We start from the raw sequence: 12,146 nt of genomic DNA, 5'->3' as shown, positions 1-12,146 counted from the left end.
GCTCCTCATGTGCCTTTCTGTGTTTCCTTATTTGGTCATTTTCCTGTCCTTGTTTAGTTTAATTATGATTCCGTTCAGCTGTGTTCTATTAATTACCCTTGTATTTAAGTTCTTGCCTGTTCAGTTTCCCTTTTGTCCGAACTACTCGTTACGTGGATGTGTTTCCTAAAGACTGTTTCGTATATTCCTCGTCTCCTTGCTCCTTAGTTCCGGTTATCCTCGTGTGTGTGTCCTGACAGAAGACCAGACCAAGACAGTAAGCAGCGCCCCTTCTCCCATGTTTTTATTTCCGTTTTTTGTCATCTTTTGTTATCCATTTTCTTCTCCCAGCGGTATGAGGACCGCCCTGCTGTCAAGTGCGCCGGCCGTGCCGTTGTCATGCCTGCCGGCCGCGGCTCACTCAAGCCCGCCGGCCGCTCAGAAGTCAAGTTCGCCGGCCGCGCCGTTGTCATGCCCACCGGCCGCGGCTCACTCCAGCCCGCCGGCCGCTCTGAAGACAAGCCCGCCGGCTGCTCAGAAGTCAAGTTCGCCGGCCGCACTGTTATCATGCCTGCCGGCCACGGCTCACTCAAGCCTGCCGGCCGCTCCGAAGACAAGCCCGCCGGCCGCGCCGTTGTCAAGTCTGCCGGCCACGGCTCCCACAAGCCACTCCAGAGTCAAGTTTGCTTGCCGCTCCGAAGTCGAGCCCGCCGGCCGTGGCTCCCCCAAGCCCGCCGGCCGCTCTGAAGTCGAGCCCGCCGGCCGTGGCTCACCCAAGCCCGCCGGCCGCTCCCGAGTCAAACCCACCGGCCGCTCTGAAGAAAGGCCCGCTGTCCACCCCGGAGCTCACTCCAGTGTCGTCTCCATCCCCGGAGCTCGCTCCAGTGTCGTCTCTATCCCCGGAGCTCGCTTCAGTGCCGTCTCCATCCCCGGAGCTCGCTCCAGTGCCGGCTCCAGCCCCGGAGCTCGCTCCAGTGAGGGCTCCTGCTCCCGCTCCCGAGTATAGCCCACGGAGGGCTACTGTTCCCAAGTATAGCCCACAGAGGGCTCCTGATTCCCCGTCGAGCCCAGGGAGCGCTCCTGTTCCCGAGTATAGCCCACGGAGGGCTCCTGTTCCCGAGTATAGCCCACGGACGGCTCCTGTTCCCCAGTTAAGCCCAGGGAGGGCTCCGGATCCCCTGTTAAGCCCAGGGAGGGCTCCGGATCCCCAGTTAAGTCCAGGGAGGGCTCCGGATCCCCAGTTAAGCCCAGGGAGGGCTCCAGTCCCCTGTCATGGCTCACGGAGGGCCTCGGAACCCGTAAGCGTCCCCAAGTATTTTTTTTGGAGGGGGGGTAGTAGGGCTCCAGCCGTAGAGGCCGAGGTGGGGGCTGGGGCCGCGGCCTCGGAGACTGCTTAGCCATGGCCTCCTGAACTACCTGCTCCGCCATGGCTCCCCGAGCTCCCTGCTCCGCCATGGCCTCCCGAGTCACCTGCTCCGCCATGGCGCCCCGAACTGCCAGATCCGCCATGGCGCCCAGAGCTGCCAGATCCACCATGGTGCCCCGAACTGCCGTATCCGCCCATCCCTCCTCCCCGTTGGATATTGTACAGTGCGGGACGCGCCTTCCGGGAGGGGGGATTTATGTCAGACTCTGGTCCGTGTTTTGTGTGTGTTTTGCTCCTCATGTGCCTTTCTGTGTTTCCTTATTTGGTCATTTTCCTGTCATGTTCCTGTGTTTAGTTTAAACCCTAACCCTAACAAAAACAAAAAAGTAGTTTTTTTTGTTTGACAAGCTTTTATTGTTTTAAACATCCAATAATCAGCCTTTGCAGCATGTTTTAACTGTGTGAAATGTGACACATTAAGCAAATAACATTTAAAATGAAGAGAAATAAATTTGTTTGTATAATCTGCATCCAACCATGACAGCTCTAACAGTTAATTACGCTGATTCATATTGTTAATCAACACAAAGTAATAGATAATATACACTACAATGATAATGAGGCCAAGAGCAACAGCGACATGATTCAGGGTGCGTGCCGTTTTTGAGTTCTTCTCTGCTAATTCTCGCCATCCTGAGTAGTTGGCATCTCGAGTCTGTGAAAACAATTGTGAAACATATAATGTCAACAACTACTCTTCTCATTCTGAGTTTCTTTGAGTCAATGGCAGATGGGGAAGTTCTCAAAAGAGGGAGTAAACTCCACTCTGTAGAGTTTGTTTGAGTTTCATTTGATGGAGGGCTTCCAGGTTAAAAGTCTTTTAAACACTACCTTGCATTATGCCAACATGCATGATATGTTCATGTTTATTTATTAAAACAAAGTCACACCAACATAGGTGTAGGTGGTATACCAATGCTATCTCACGACCAATTCGTACGTATTTTACGAGGTGGCTAATTCGTACGAATTCGTACGACCTCACTCATATGATTTTGTACGATTTGTCTACATCCCAGTGACGGGTAGGTTTAGGGGCAGGGGTTATGCCGAGTTCACACTGAACGATTTTCAAACTCGTCGGATCGCCATTGTTTTCACACTGCGTGACTATCTGGGGTAGCATTCAGTTGCTACTGTGTTCACATTGCACGATGGATCGGCGACAGGGGGTTTCACATTGCATGACTTCACAATAGGAAGAATCGCTGACAGCTCTGTCTGGTCTGCAAACTATGTTTCACAACAAAACACACGCGAGAAGTGATAAGGAAATAACGCGAGAACCCGCCTGCGTCAGACCGGAGTTTTCGAGCGAGACTGAAATTATTAAAAAATATATATATAGCCCGCAAATTGTCTGGGAGCTGATTTCCAGCTACAAGGAGAAAAAGAAAAAAAAAAGAAAAAGAACAGGGATTGGGTGTTCTGCAAAGAGAGTTGGAGGTAAATAATTTTGCACTAACTGTTATGCTGATGTTGTGGCTGATCAAGCAAATGTTTGTGCTTGTTTCTGTATGATATAATTGTTCATATATCTATTAAAATACTGATATTCTGGTCTATAACTCCTCCCCGAACTTCCCTCTGCCCTGTATCTTGGTCTCTCATTGGCTGTAGGTCATCGCCCATGTGTTTTTCAGTCAGAACTCATTTCACACAGCGTGATTGTGAATCGCCGACAGCTCCAGATATTTAGCATGCCAAATATTTTGCGGGCGTCGGCGACGTGTCGGTGATTCCCTCAGATCGCGTCTTTGATAATTCACACTGCATGATTGTCACTCGCGTGAACGAGCACCGATTTGCCTCCGATTTCGGGCATTTGTCGGTGATTTCGCAAAATAATTTTTTCATAAAAAATTTATTAATTAATAAAAAATTTACCAGAACAAAAGCATAAAACAGTTTGCCATTAGTTTTAACCCAGTTGTAACACACCTGAACCATCAAGCTCAACTTCAAATGTCAAGTTTAACCCATTGCGTTAACTGCCGTTTCTTTGTTTAGATTTAGGAGATTTCCTTTAAGGAAGGAAATTAAACTATGGTAAGTGCTACACTGAAAAAAAAAATGGTTAGGTTAAATGGTTAAAACTATTTTCACAATTAGGCTACAAAGAAGCTGCAAGTATCATGTTGAAATAAACTTGAAATTTTTAAACAGAAATACTGAAATAGTAAAATAAGAACTTTTTAAAGTTCTAAGTCTGTTGCTGTTGAGGGGGTCTCCAGCACCACACCTTTCTCTACAACGGACAGTCATTTACGGGAAACCAAAAAACTGAACCAATGCATTTATCGGTAGAGCATGGAAGTTATGTGAAAATTACATGAATTAACTTGTCTTATTTACATACATACTGTGTGACCACAGAGGCTTTAGCCTCTCCTTTTTATCTTTTCATCTCCTAATTGTATCTCCTTTTTTAGTTATGAAGTTAGGTTAAAAAAATAAATCACAGCAGTATTCAAAAATAAATGTATATATAAATTTTTTATATATATATATAAAATTAACGGCTTAACAGCCACACAAAGAAAAAAATATTGAAAAATTATATATATATATATATATATGTGTGTGTGTGTGTGTGTATATATATATATATATATATATATATATATATATGCATATATACATTTTATTTGTGGCTGTTAAAGGGCCAAAATAAATAAATAAATAAATAATCTTGAACTTCTAGTTCATAAAGAAAAGGAAAGCACATGGACTAATATACTTACAGAGCAGGAGTAAACCAGCGCAGCAATGCCCAGAGGAAAACAGCAGCACAGCATGGTAAAGATGGAATAACCCAGGTAATCTGGCGCTGGATTGGCCAGTGGAGCGGCAGTCACAAAAACTGCAGGCTGAACAGCAACCACAGTTTGTCCTGGATACGGCCCCTGGACGTAGGGGCCCTGGGGGACCGGCTGGCTTGGAATGGAAGGAGGATATCCAGCAGGATTGTCCTGGTATGCTGGTGGTGCTGCAGCTGACTGCAACATAACTGATTTCTCAGATGAATTGTAGGCCCCTGGAGGCTGATAGAAAGACTGGCTGGGGTCCATTCTTCTGATTATTGGATTTTGGTTGTAACTGCCTATGCTCTGCAGAGATGTGTGTATGTATTGCTGTACTCTGGTGTCATATACCTTGTCAGTTAAGGTAGTCAGCAAATCGGAAGTGAGTTGTAGGTTGTAGGGGAGGAGTAGTTACCACTTACCATTTTCTGTCTAATATCCAAAATACTCTGTGACTGCAGGCACCACCTTGTGGTCTCATATTTACTATGATGAGATACATGACATATCAAGAGGAGTATTTCACCACACTAAAGCACATTTTTGGGACCTTGTGACAGTGAATCTTGCTCTTTTTTTTAACCTCATCCCTCCTGTCAGCATCACACGTCTAAACTCACAACATGGGTTATAAATTCAATCTTCCTGTGTTTAGAACAAAAATAATTGTTAAGTGCTTGGCATTATGTACATTATTCAAATTTATCAGTGGAGAATAGCAGTTATGGGGAAGTTACATGAATAAGCTTATCTTTTTTTATTATTCTTACATTTGTGTGACCACAGATGCATCTCAAGCTTTGGCCTCTCATGTTTGGTAGTCAACTGTACCTGGTAAAGTGAAATGAACCTGATGGAGAATCTTTACCAAGTGCTGTATGACAAGCAGAAGAAATGTTTATTTTTATTTTTACTTTCACTTTTACTATACTTTCACTTCAGTTGAAACACTGGAAAGAATGGAACCCATATTTTTAAAGGGGTCATGAACTGCATTTTTTTAAAAATTATTTGATAATGTTTCCTGAAGTGCACTTATTATGTTAGTATGATTTTAACCCTAACCCTGATTTTAGCATTCTGATTTGAATGTTCTGGTGGAAGGGGCGTGTCTGCTGTGAGACTTCAATGGAAACGTCCCTTGCTATGAATGGCTTCTTTGCATATGAAATAAGCATTAAATGTGTAGCTCTCTCCAAAACTTTTCCTAGGTTCTTACATTCTAAAAAATGCTGGGTTAAATACAACCCAGTGCTGGGTAAAATAGGGACAAACCCAGCAATTGGGCTATTTTGACCCAGCGGTTTGATTAAATGTTTAACCCAACCTTCTGGGTAGTAACCCAACCGCTGGTTCAAAACAACCCAATTGCTGGGTTTGTCCCTATTTTACCCAGCACTGGGTTGTATTTAACCCAGCATTTTTTAGAGTGTACTATTACATCTGTTGAGATTAACTAATCATGGAAAGTGTTGATTATAGCATTATATCCCGTCGCATGAAAGATCGCAGCGATGAGCACTGTAGCGGATGTCGTCATTGCAACTCAAGTTTAATATTTTCACAGATGCTTTCATCATAACTAACAGTGCAAACACGATGTAAATAAGAGATTCATTGTGCAGTGTAGACTACGTCATTGAATATAAAATGGTGCTGTGTGATTGACAGCTATAGCGATTATAAAGGGAGCATTCTTTGATTGCTTTCTGTATATAATTTAATCACAAATTAAATAACTTATTATTTTCATGCTACTAACAGAAACAATGTGTAGTTGACTGTTAAGGCATTGGCTTGATTTACTGACACATAAACAGCAATAAATGACTTTGAGAGAAAGAACACCTCCTGACTGTCACAGTCTTCAGCGGGTGTGCCCATGATGGCCACCAGATGACACTGTTTTCTGTGAGCACATGGCTTGTGTTGTGTTTGTTTGGTGCCATGTGCTCTCTCCTGACTATTGTCTTGCCCCGCCCATCTTGTTACCTCATTATTGTTTAAGTTGCTCCACCTGTGTCTCCCTAGCTAATCTCCTCATCTGGTTTCCTATTTATTCTTGTAATCCTGTGCTGATCCGTCGTTTTTCATTGTGTGTGTTATGTCTGCATGTAGTGCAGTTCCGAGCCTGGCTGTCTGTTTTTCCCCCTCGGGATTGTTTTAGTTTGTTTTTGTTTCATTTTATTATTAAAGAAAGAACCATTCATCCTGCACTTGAGTCCTCGCTTCATCTCTTCACACGCACCGTGACACTGACTGAACACGAATCATTACATATCAGAAAATAAATAAGTACTTCCTAGGATTAGGATCCTTTGGAATGTAATGTTATTTTTAGTCCAGTGCAGGGGCGTAGCCATCATTTCAGAAGTGAGGGGGACAGAGAATGAAACATACACTGCATGGAGTGTTTTGCCCTCCGCGATGTTCATCTCGGCTTATTCTGTGTCCGAATAAAACATCAGATCATGCACAGACTCTCCTGTCTCTTTGAATTTAAATCTATATTTATTCACACCAGCTCTTGAAAACCTCTATGCGAACACACTTGCCCGAAAAAGTGTGGGGGACGAATTTACGTGATATTAAAAGTGGGGGGGACACGTCCCCCGCGTAATCTACGCCCCTGGTCCAGTGGTCCTGCATTGTTCTTCTCTTTCTCATCTCACTAACGCTCCAGTGGGCAGGGCCAAAGACATGATGATGTAGAAGTAGGCCTTGATTTGATTCTGCAGAGGCGGGCTTTCGTTGCACTGTGACATCATAATGTGACAAAATCCTTTTCCTCACATTTTCATTTATGCATTTAGCAGATGGTTTCAAAGTGACTTGATCTCAACTGAACATTTAAAATCATAACACCAAATAAGAAATCCAATGTAGATGACCATAACAAATAAGTAGCCTAATGAAGAACGGCATTCTGTCTTTGCTTGTTGATGAAGTTGGAACTGAAAGTAAATGTGAAACATACTATCTACCACTAGTTTTTCAGAACTACTCATTCTGAGTTTACATAGTCTCTACCCACCTCATGCAAAAACATTTTTGGTACATCAGACCTTTAACCTCAAACCACAATTTGCAGACAGCAAGTGATATCAAAGGTTGAGAATGACTATTCATTTTGCATCGGCAGTAAAGACTCCCTAACAAAATGTCCACCTGTATAAGAATAATTGCAGGTTTTTCCTGTTTAAAAAATTGTATTGCAAAACAAAGTTTAATTTATCTAACTGACAATTTCACACACAAAATTATCAATTTTTACTGTTTTATCGCCTGGTTCTTAATTGATTCAGCATTTTTGAATGAATTGGGTTGATGACACTTGGTTCATGAATGAATCAGCCAGTGAACAAATTAATTTAATTCCATTTCTATATTCAAATTTTTTATGTAGTAATCTCATTAATCTCATTTAAAAACATTAATCTCATAACATCATTTATACAATTATAAATGGAGTGTAAATGCATTCATTACAACTGAGCTGCATTAAACAGTCTGTGTAAATACACCTCAACGCCACTTCAGATGCAGTTTCTGTGCCACCTCTGTAGTGCAAAGATGGATTTTGATGATACTGTTTTCATTTGATTGATAACAGCACTATGATGCTAATTGGTGTAAATAATTAAAAGACGTTCTATAGTATGTAACCTGCCCGCCATACTCTTTAGTGACATATCTTTCTCACTTAAGCCATTTTTATGCGAACAGAAAATGTTTCAATTGCCAGTTACTATACTAAAGTATATTGTTCCTCAGGAAGTGATAAAAGCACAAGCTAAGTGAATGATGTGAATGTAGAAGCACAGATAGAGGAACTACTGTCTGTTTGAGATAAAAATCTGATCTACTGCTCAGGATGACCAACTCATGGTGCCCTCCACTAATATTGGCACTCTTTGTAAAATATGAGCAAAGGCAAGAGTTGAGTCTTAGGGTCAGAAACCTAAAAAATATCAAACCGCCCCTACATTACCACATGTTGTTCAGGAGGGTTTCAAGAAAAATCCTCCTTGCTCATCCAAAAACAAACTCCAGCAAATTCAATTGTCAGCCCAAACTGGAACTTCAAACGGAACTGGCTTCTATGGTCAGATGAAACTAAAAAAAGAGCTTTTTGGCAGCAAACCCACAAACAGGTGCAAACAGGGATAAAAAATACCCCATGTCCACAGTTAAATATACTGCTGGATCTTTAATGTTGTGGGCCCATTTTATTTATTTATTTATTTATTTTTTGATATCTTGTTCACGAAAAAATCTAAACTGCCTCTGTTAAAAATTGTATAATGGGCCATGGTTGAATCATCCACCAGGACAATGATCCAAAACAAACATTAAAATCAACACAAAAATGTGTCACTGAGCTCAAAATGAAGCTTCAGCCATGGTAGTTCCCTGACCTGAACCCTATAGAAAATGAGTGGGGTGAACTGAAGAGTAGAAGTACCAACATGGAGCTGTGAATCTGAGGGATTTGGAGTGATTCTGTTTGAAAGAATGGTCTATGATCTCTTGCCAGGTGTTCTCCAAACTCATTATTATTACTCATTCAGGCATTATAGGAGAAAACTCCAAGGTGTTATCTTGGCCAAAAGACGTTGCAATAATTCGGTGCAAATAATTGTGGCCAACGTGAGAGAAAAACATTTATTTCAAATGGAGATTTTCCATTGTTTTACTTCAATGATAGGTTCGAATTTTGTGATTTTTTTTAAAATGAAAGATCAAAAGGATCAACAATGCAGATTTCTTTTCACAGCCACCTTTGCTCATATTTACCAAGGGTGCCAACATTAGTGAAGGGTACTCTATTTGCATTGCTTTTAATACAGGTCATCCTGATGCAGCTTTTAATAATAATACAAAAAGTCAGTCCTGTTTATTACATCTAAACTACAGTGTGTTCTGGGGTGTAAATTAACTATAAAATCATAATTTGCATCATTATTGTTCCTTTTTCCAAGACTGCTTTCCCAGACTGTTGGATGTCATATAAAAGTTTATTTTGTTGTCTATGTGAGAAAAATGTTAATAATACTCACAGAGAGTAAACAATAGCAGCAAAGCCCATAGGAAAACTACTGACCACATGGAGCTCCGAATTTGTTGAATCTGTTTGTGTTTTATTTCATTGTCATGCACAGGCATTTACGTAGGAAACATTCTCCAAAAAACTGCCTTAACCGGCTTATAAGAGTGATTTATTCGGGAATACGAATGGACAGTGCTCAGGTAAAACCACATAAATGGTTTTAAACAAAGAAAACTGGTATGTATTATTGGTCATTGACAGTTTTAATTAAATACATAATCAAAAGACAGGAAGAAAAACAAACATCAATATTTATACAATGAGAGTCACCGTTTGTATGGTTTTGAAACATAAGATAATCAACTATAAAGCATGTTTTAGTAACATGAATAATTTTACGCTTGAGATGAGCCAGACTGATCTTTCAGATGAAAATGTAAATTCATTTAAATTTATACTTGTGTCATTATACAATTTTAGTTTTTAGAAAGCCCTCTATCTTGTCATTCCTGGTGTCCAACTCTGATGTCCTGAACAATTATGGATTTGAATGGTTTTTAGAGTTGACAATGATGAGAGTGACATACAACACCAAGAAGACAATGCCAATACCAAGAGCAGTATTGTTAAGAGTGAACGCCAATTTGGAGTTTCTCTCTGCTAACTGTTGTTGTCCAGACATGTTGGCATTCCGAGTCTGTGAAAATAAATGTGAAACAATGTCAGTTATACCTCTTCTGTTTTTCAGCAAGTGTGCTTTGTAGTTTTTACATTGTAGTAGTAAAGCTATGATGTGACCTGCGTCCTACCGTGTTTCACATGATTCTTCATAAATCAATAAATATTTTAACAGACGCTAAAGGTGCTATTTCAAAATGATACACCAGCTTATGCAATAATGGAAACACAGGGCAAGTTTCAAGTGTCAAGACTTTCATTTCCTTTATCTGAACTATCATGTATTGCATTTCCTTTTTCTGAACTAATTTAGTGTCTTTAATTCATATACAGTGAACTATAGTGTATTGCAGAACAACAAAAATATGCTTCAGTAGCTTCACATAGAGAAAGTTCACAGATGTGCCAAAGCAATGGTTAAATTGGGATGTTCTGTACTGCCACAACTCTTTGTCAATAACAAAAAGTCACACCCCTTATGGGAACAAAAGATGTTTGTTAAAATGGAGGCAAGCATCTGCTTAGTAAATGAGGTAAATTTAGAAACTCAAACCATCTTCATCCAATCGTGTTAGTTATGAGGAAGTTACACAAGTGAACCTTTATTTTGAAAGCTCACAGTCATGTGATCAGAACTTAACTCTTATGCTTTGCTCTCTTTTGTTTCAAACATTTTACATATTTAAACAATAAATTAGAAACATGTTTTTTTTTTTAATTGTCATCTATGATCTCTCCATTTCTTCAAGTCAACAAAGTGTTGTTCAGTTAGTGTATCTTATTTGTATGACACAAATAAACCATTTAAAATAGGTTAAGAAATGAACTAATGCTTACATTGATAGAGAAAACCAGTGCAGTAATGCCCAGAGGTAAGCAGCAGCACAACATGGTAAAGATGGAGTAACCCAGGTAATCTGGCATTGGATACACCAGTGGAGTGGTGGTCACATAAACTGCAGGTTGCACAATGACCGCAGCATGTCCTGGATACGGTCCTTGGCCGTATGGCCCTGAAGCTCCATATTGCTGGGCTTGATAGCCAGAAGTGCTCTGGAAGTTCCCTGGAGGAGGCTGATGGTCCTGGTATGGTGGCGGCCCAGGCTGCAACAGTTTGGATTTCTCTGATGTATTCCAGTCTTCTTGGGGCTCCATTTTTATGTTTGGTAAACTTAGACTGTCTTATCTTCTTTGTGCTTTACAGAGATGGCACACCTTTGTGTACTCTGGCTTAGAGGAATCAAGTTTTTTCGGTCACGAACTTTGGATGTTCTTATGGTCACGAGGAGATTTATAGGAATCAAACGGGAGGCGGATTGTGGGTGGAGCGATGATGTTTCAGGAAGTGACAGCAGGTGTGACAGATTCAGTTCCCTTGTCCACACAGTAACACAGTACAGACATAATATTAACATAGTGTTGAATTTATCTGGTTTAATAAAAATAAAAAATTTGCTTGAATAGTCATTGTGGCTTTTTGCACTCATGGCATTTTGGATATGTGTGTGTGTGTGTGTGTGTATGTGTGTGACCCTGTACCACAAAACCAGTCATAAGGGTCAATTGAGATTGAGAAATTGAGACTGATACATTGAGATTGATACATCATCTGAATAAATAAGCTCTCCATTGATGTATGGTTTGTTAGGATAGGACAATATTTGGCTGAGAGACAACTATTTGAAAATCTGGAATCTGAGGGTGCAAAAAAATCTAAACATTGAGAAAATCGCCTTTAAATTTGTCCAAATAAAGTTCTTAGCAATGCATATTATCAATCAAAAATGAAGTTTTTTTCCCCTTCGGGGTGGTTTGAGTTTGTTTTTGTTTCATTTTATTATTAAAGAAGGTTAAATTACTTTTTTTCCACATCAATCTGCACTCCATACACCATAATTGTACAGCAAAAAATAGGTTTTTAACATTTTTGCAAATTTATTAAAAATAGAAAAACTAAAATGATTCCATTGCATAAGTATTCATACCCTTATCTGGGACAGCTGAAATTTAGCTCAGGAGCATTCATATTGCTTGTAGATGTTACTACACTTTGAGGGAAGTTAACATGTGGCAAATTCAATTGAATGGGTATGATTTGGAAAGGCACGCACGTCTTAATAAAAGGTCTAACAGCTGATAATGCATATCAGAGCAAAAACCAAGCCCTGAGGTCAAAAGAACTGCCTGTAGAGCTCAGAAACAGGTTTGC

General features: G+C 40.5%; 2 protein-coding genes across 2 annotated transcripts; both read right to left on the bottom strand.

The window, feature by feature from the left end:
* Nucleotides 1-1,898: 1,898 nt before the first annotated feature.
* On the bottom strand, nt 1,899-4,503 carry LOC107728451 (proline-rich transmembrane protein 1-like). The gene is made up of 2 exons (XM_016538613.1): nt 4,150-4,503; nt 1,899-2,060 (listed from the first exon to the last, which is right to left on the bottom strand). Exons 1-2 carry the CDS (start codon nt 4,474-4,476, stop codon nt 1,899-1,901), a joined length of 489 nt encoding a protein of 162 aa, XP_016394099.1. The 5' UTR covers nt 4,477-4,503.
* A 4,837-nt stretch (nt 4,504-9,340) lies between these two features.
* Nucleotides 9,341-11,293, bottom strand: LOC107728460 (synapse differentiation-inducing gene protein 1-like). The gene is made up of 2 exons (XM_016538622.1): nt 10,775-11,293; nt 9,341-9,956 (listed from the first exon to the last, which is right to left on the bottom strand). Exons 1-2 carry the CDS (start codon nt 11,090-11,092, stop codon nt 9,798-9,800), a joined length of 477 nt encoding a protein of 158 aa, XP_016394108.1. The 5' UTR covers nt 11,093-11,293; the 3' UTR covers nt 9,341-9,797.
* Nucleotides 11,294-12,146: the final 853 nt, after the last annotated feature.

The sequence above is a fragment of the Sinocyclocheilus rhinocerous genome, unplaced genomic scaffold (genome assembly GCF_001515625.1).
Source record: "Sinocyclocheilus rhinocerous isolate Xijiao unplaced genomic scaffold, SAMN03320098_v1.1 scaffold66, whole genome shotgun sequence".
In the NCBI taxonomy this organism is placed as follows: domain Eukaryota; kingdom Metazoa; phylum Chordata; class Actinopteri; order Cypriniformes; family Cyprinidae; genus Sinocyclocheilus; species Sinocyclocheilus rhinocerous.
This window is presented reverse-complemented; position numbering and strand designations above follow the sequence as displayed.

What these genes read in the sequence shown, in the direction of transcription:
- LOC107728451 (XM_016538613.1), bottom strand. Translation starts at nt 4,476, where the DNA reads ATGGACCCCAGCCAGTCTTTCTATCAGCCTCCAGGGGCCTACAATTCA. An exon ending in CGCTGGTTTACTCCTGCTCT is followed by an intron (nt 2,061 to 4,149) that starts GTAAGTATATTA and finishes TTGTTTTCACAG; the next exon opens with ACTCGAGATGCCAACTACTC.
- LOC107728460 (XM_016538622.1), bottom strand. Translation starts at nt 11,092, where the DNA reads ATGGAGCCCCAAGAAGACTGGAATACATCAGAGAAATCCAAACTGTTG. An exon ending in CACTGGTTTTCTCTATCAAT is followed by an intron (nt 9,957 to 10,774) that starts GTAAGCATTAGT and finishes TTATTTTCACAG; the next exon opens with ACTCGGAATGCCAACATGTC.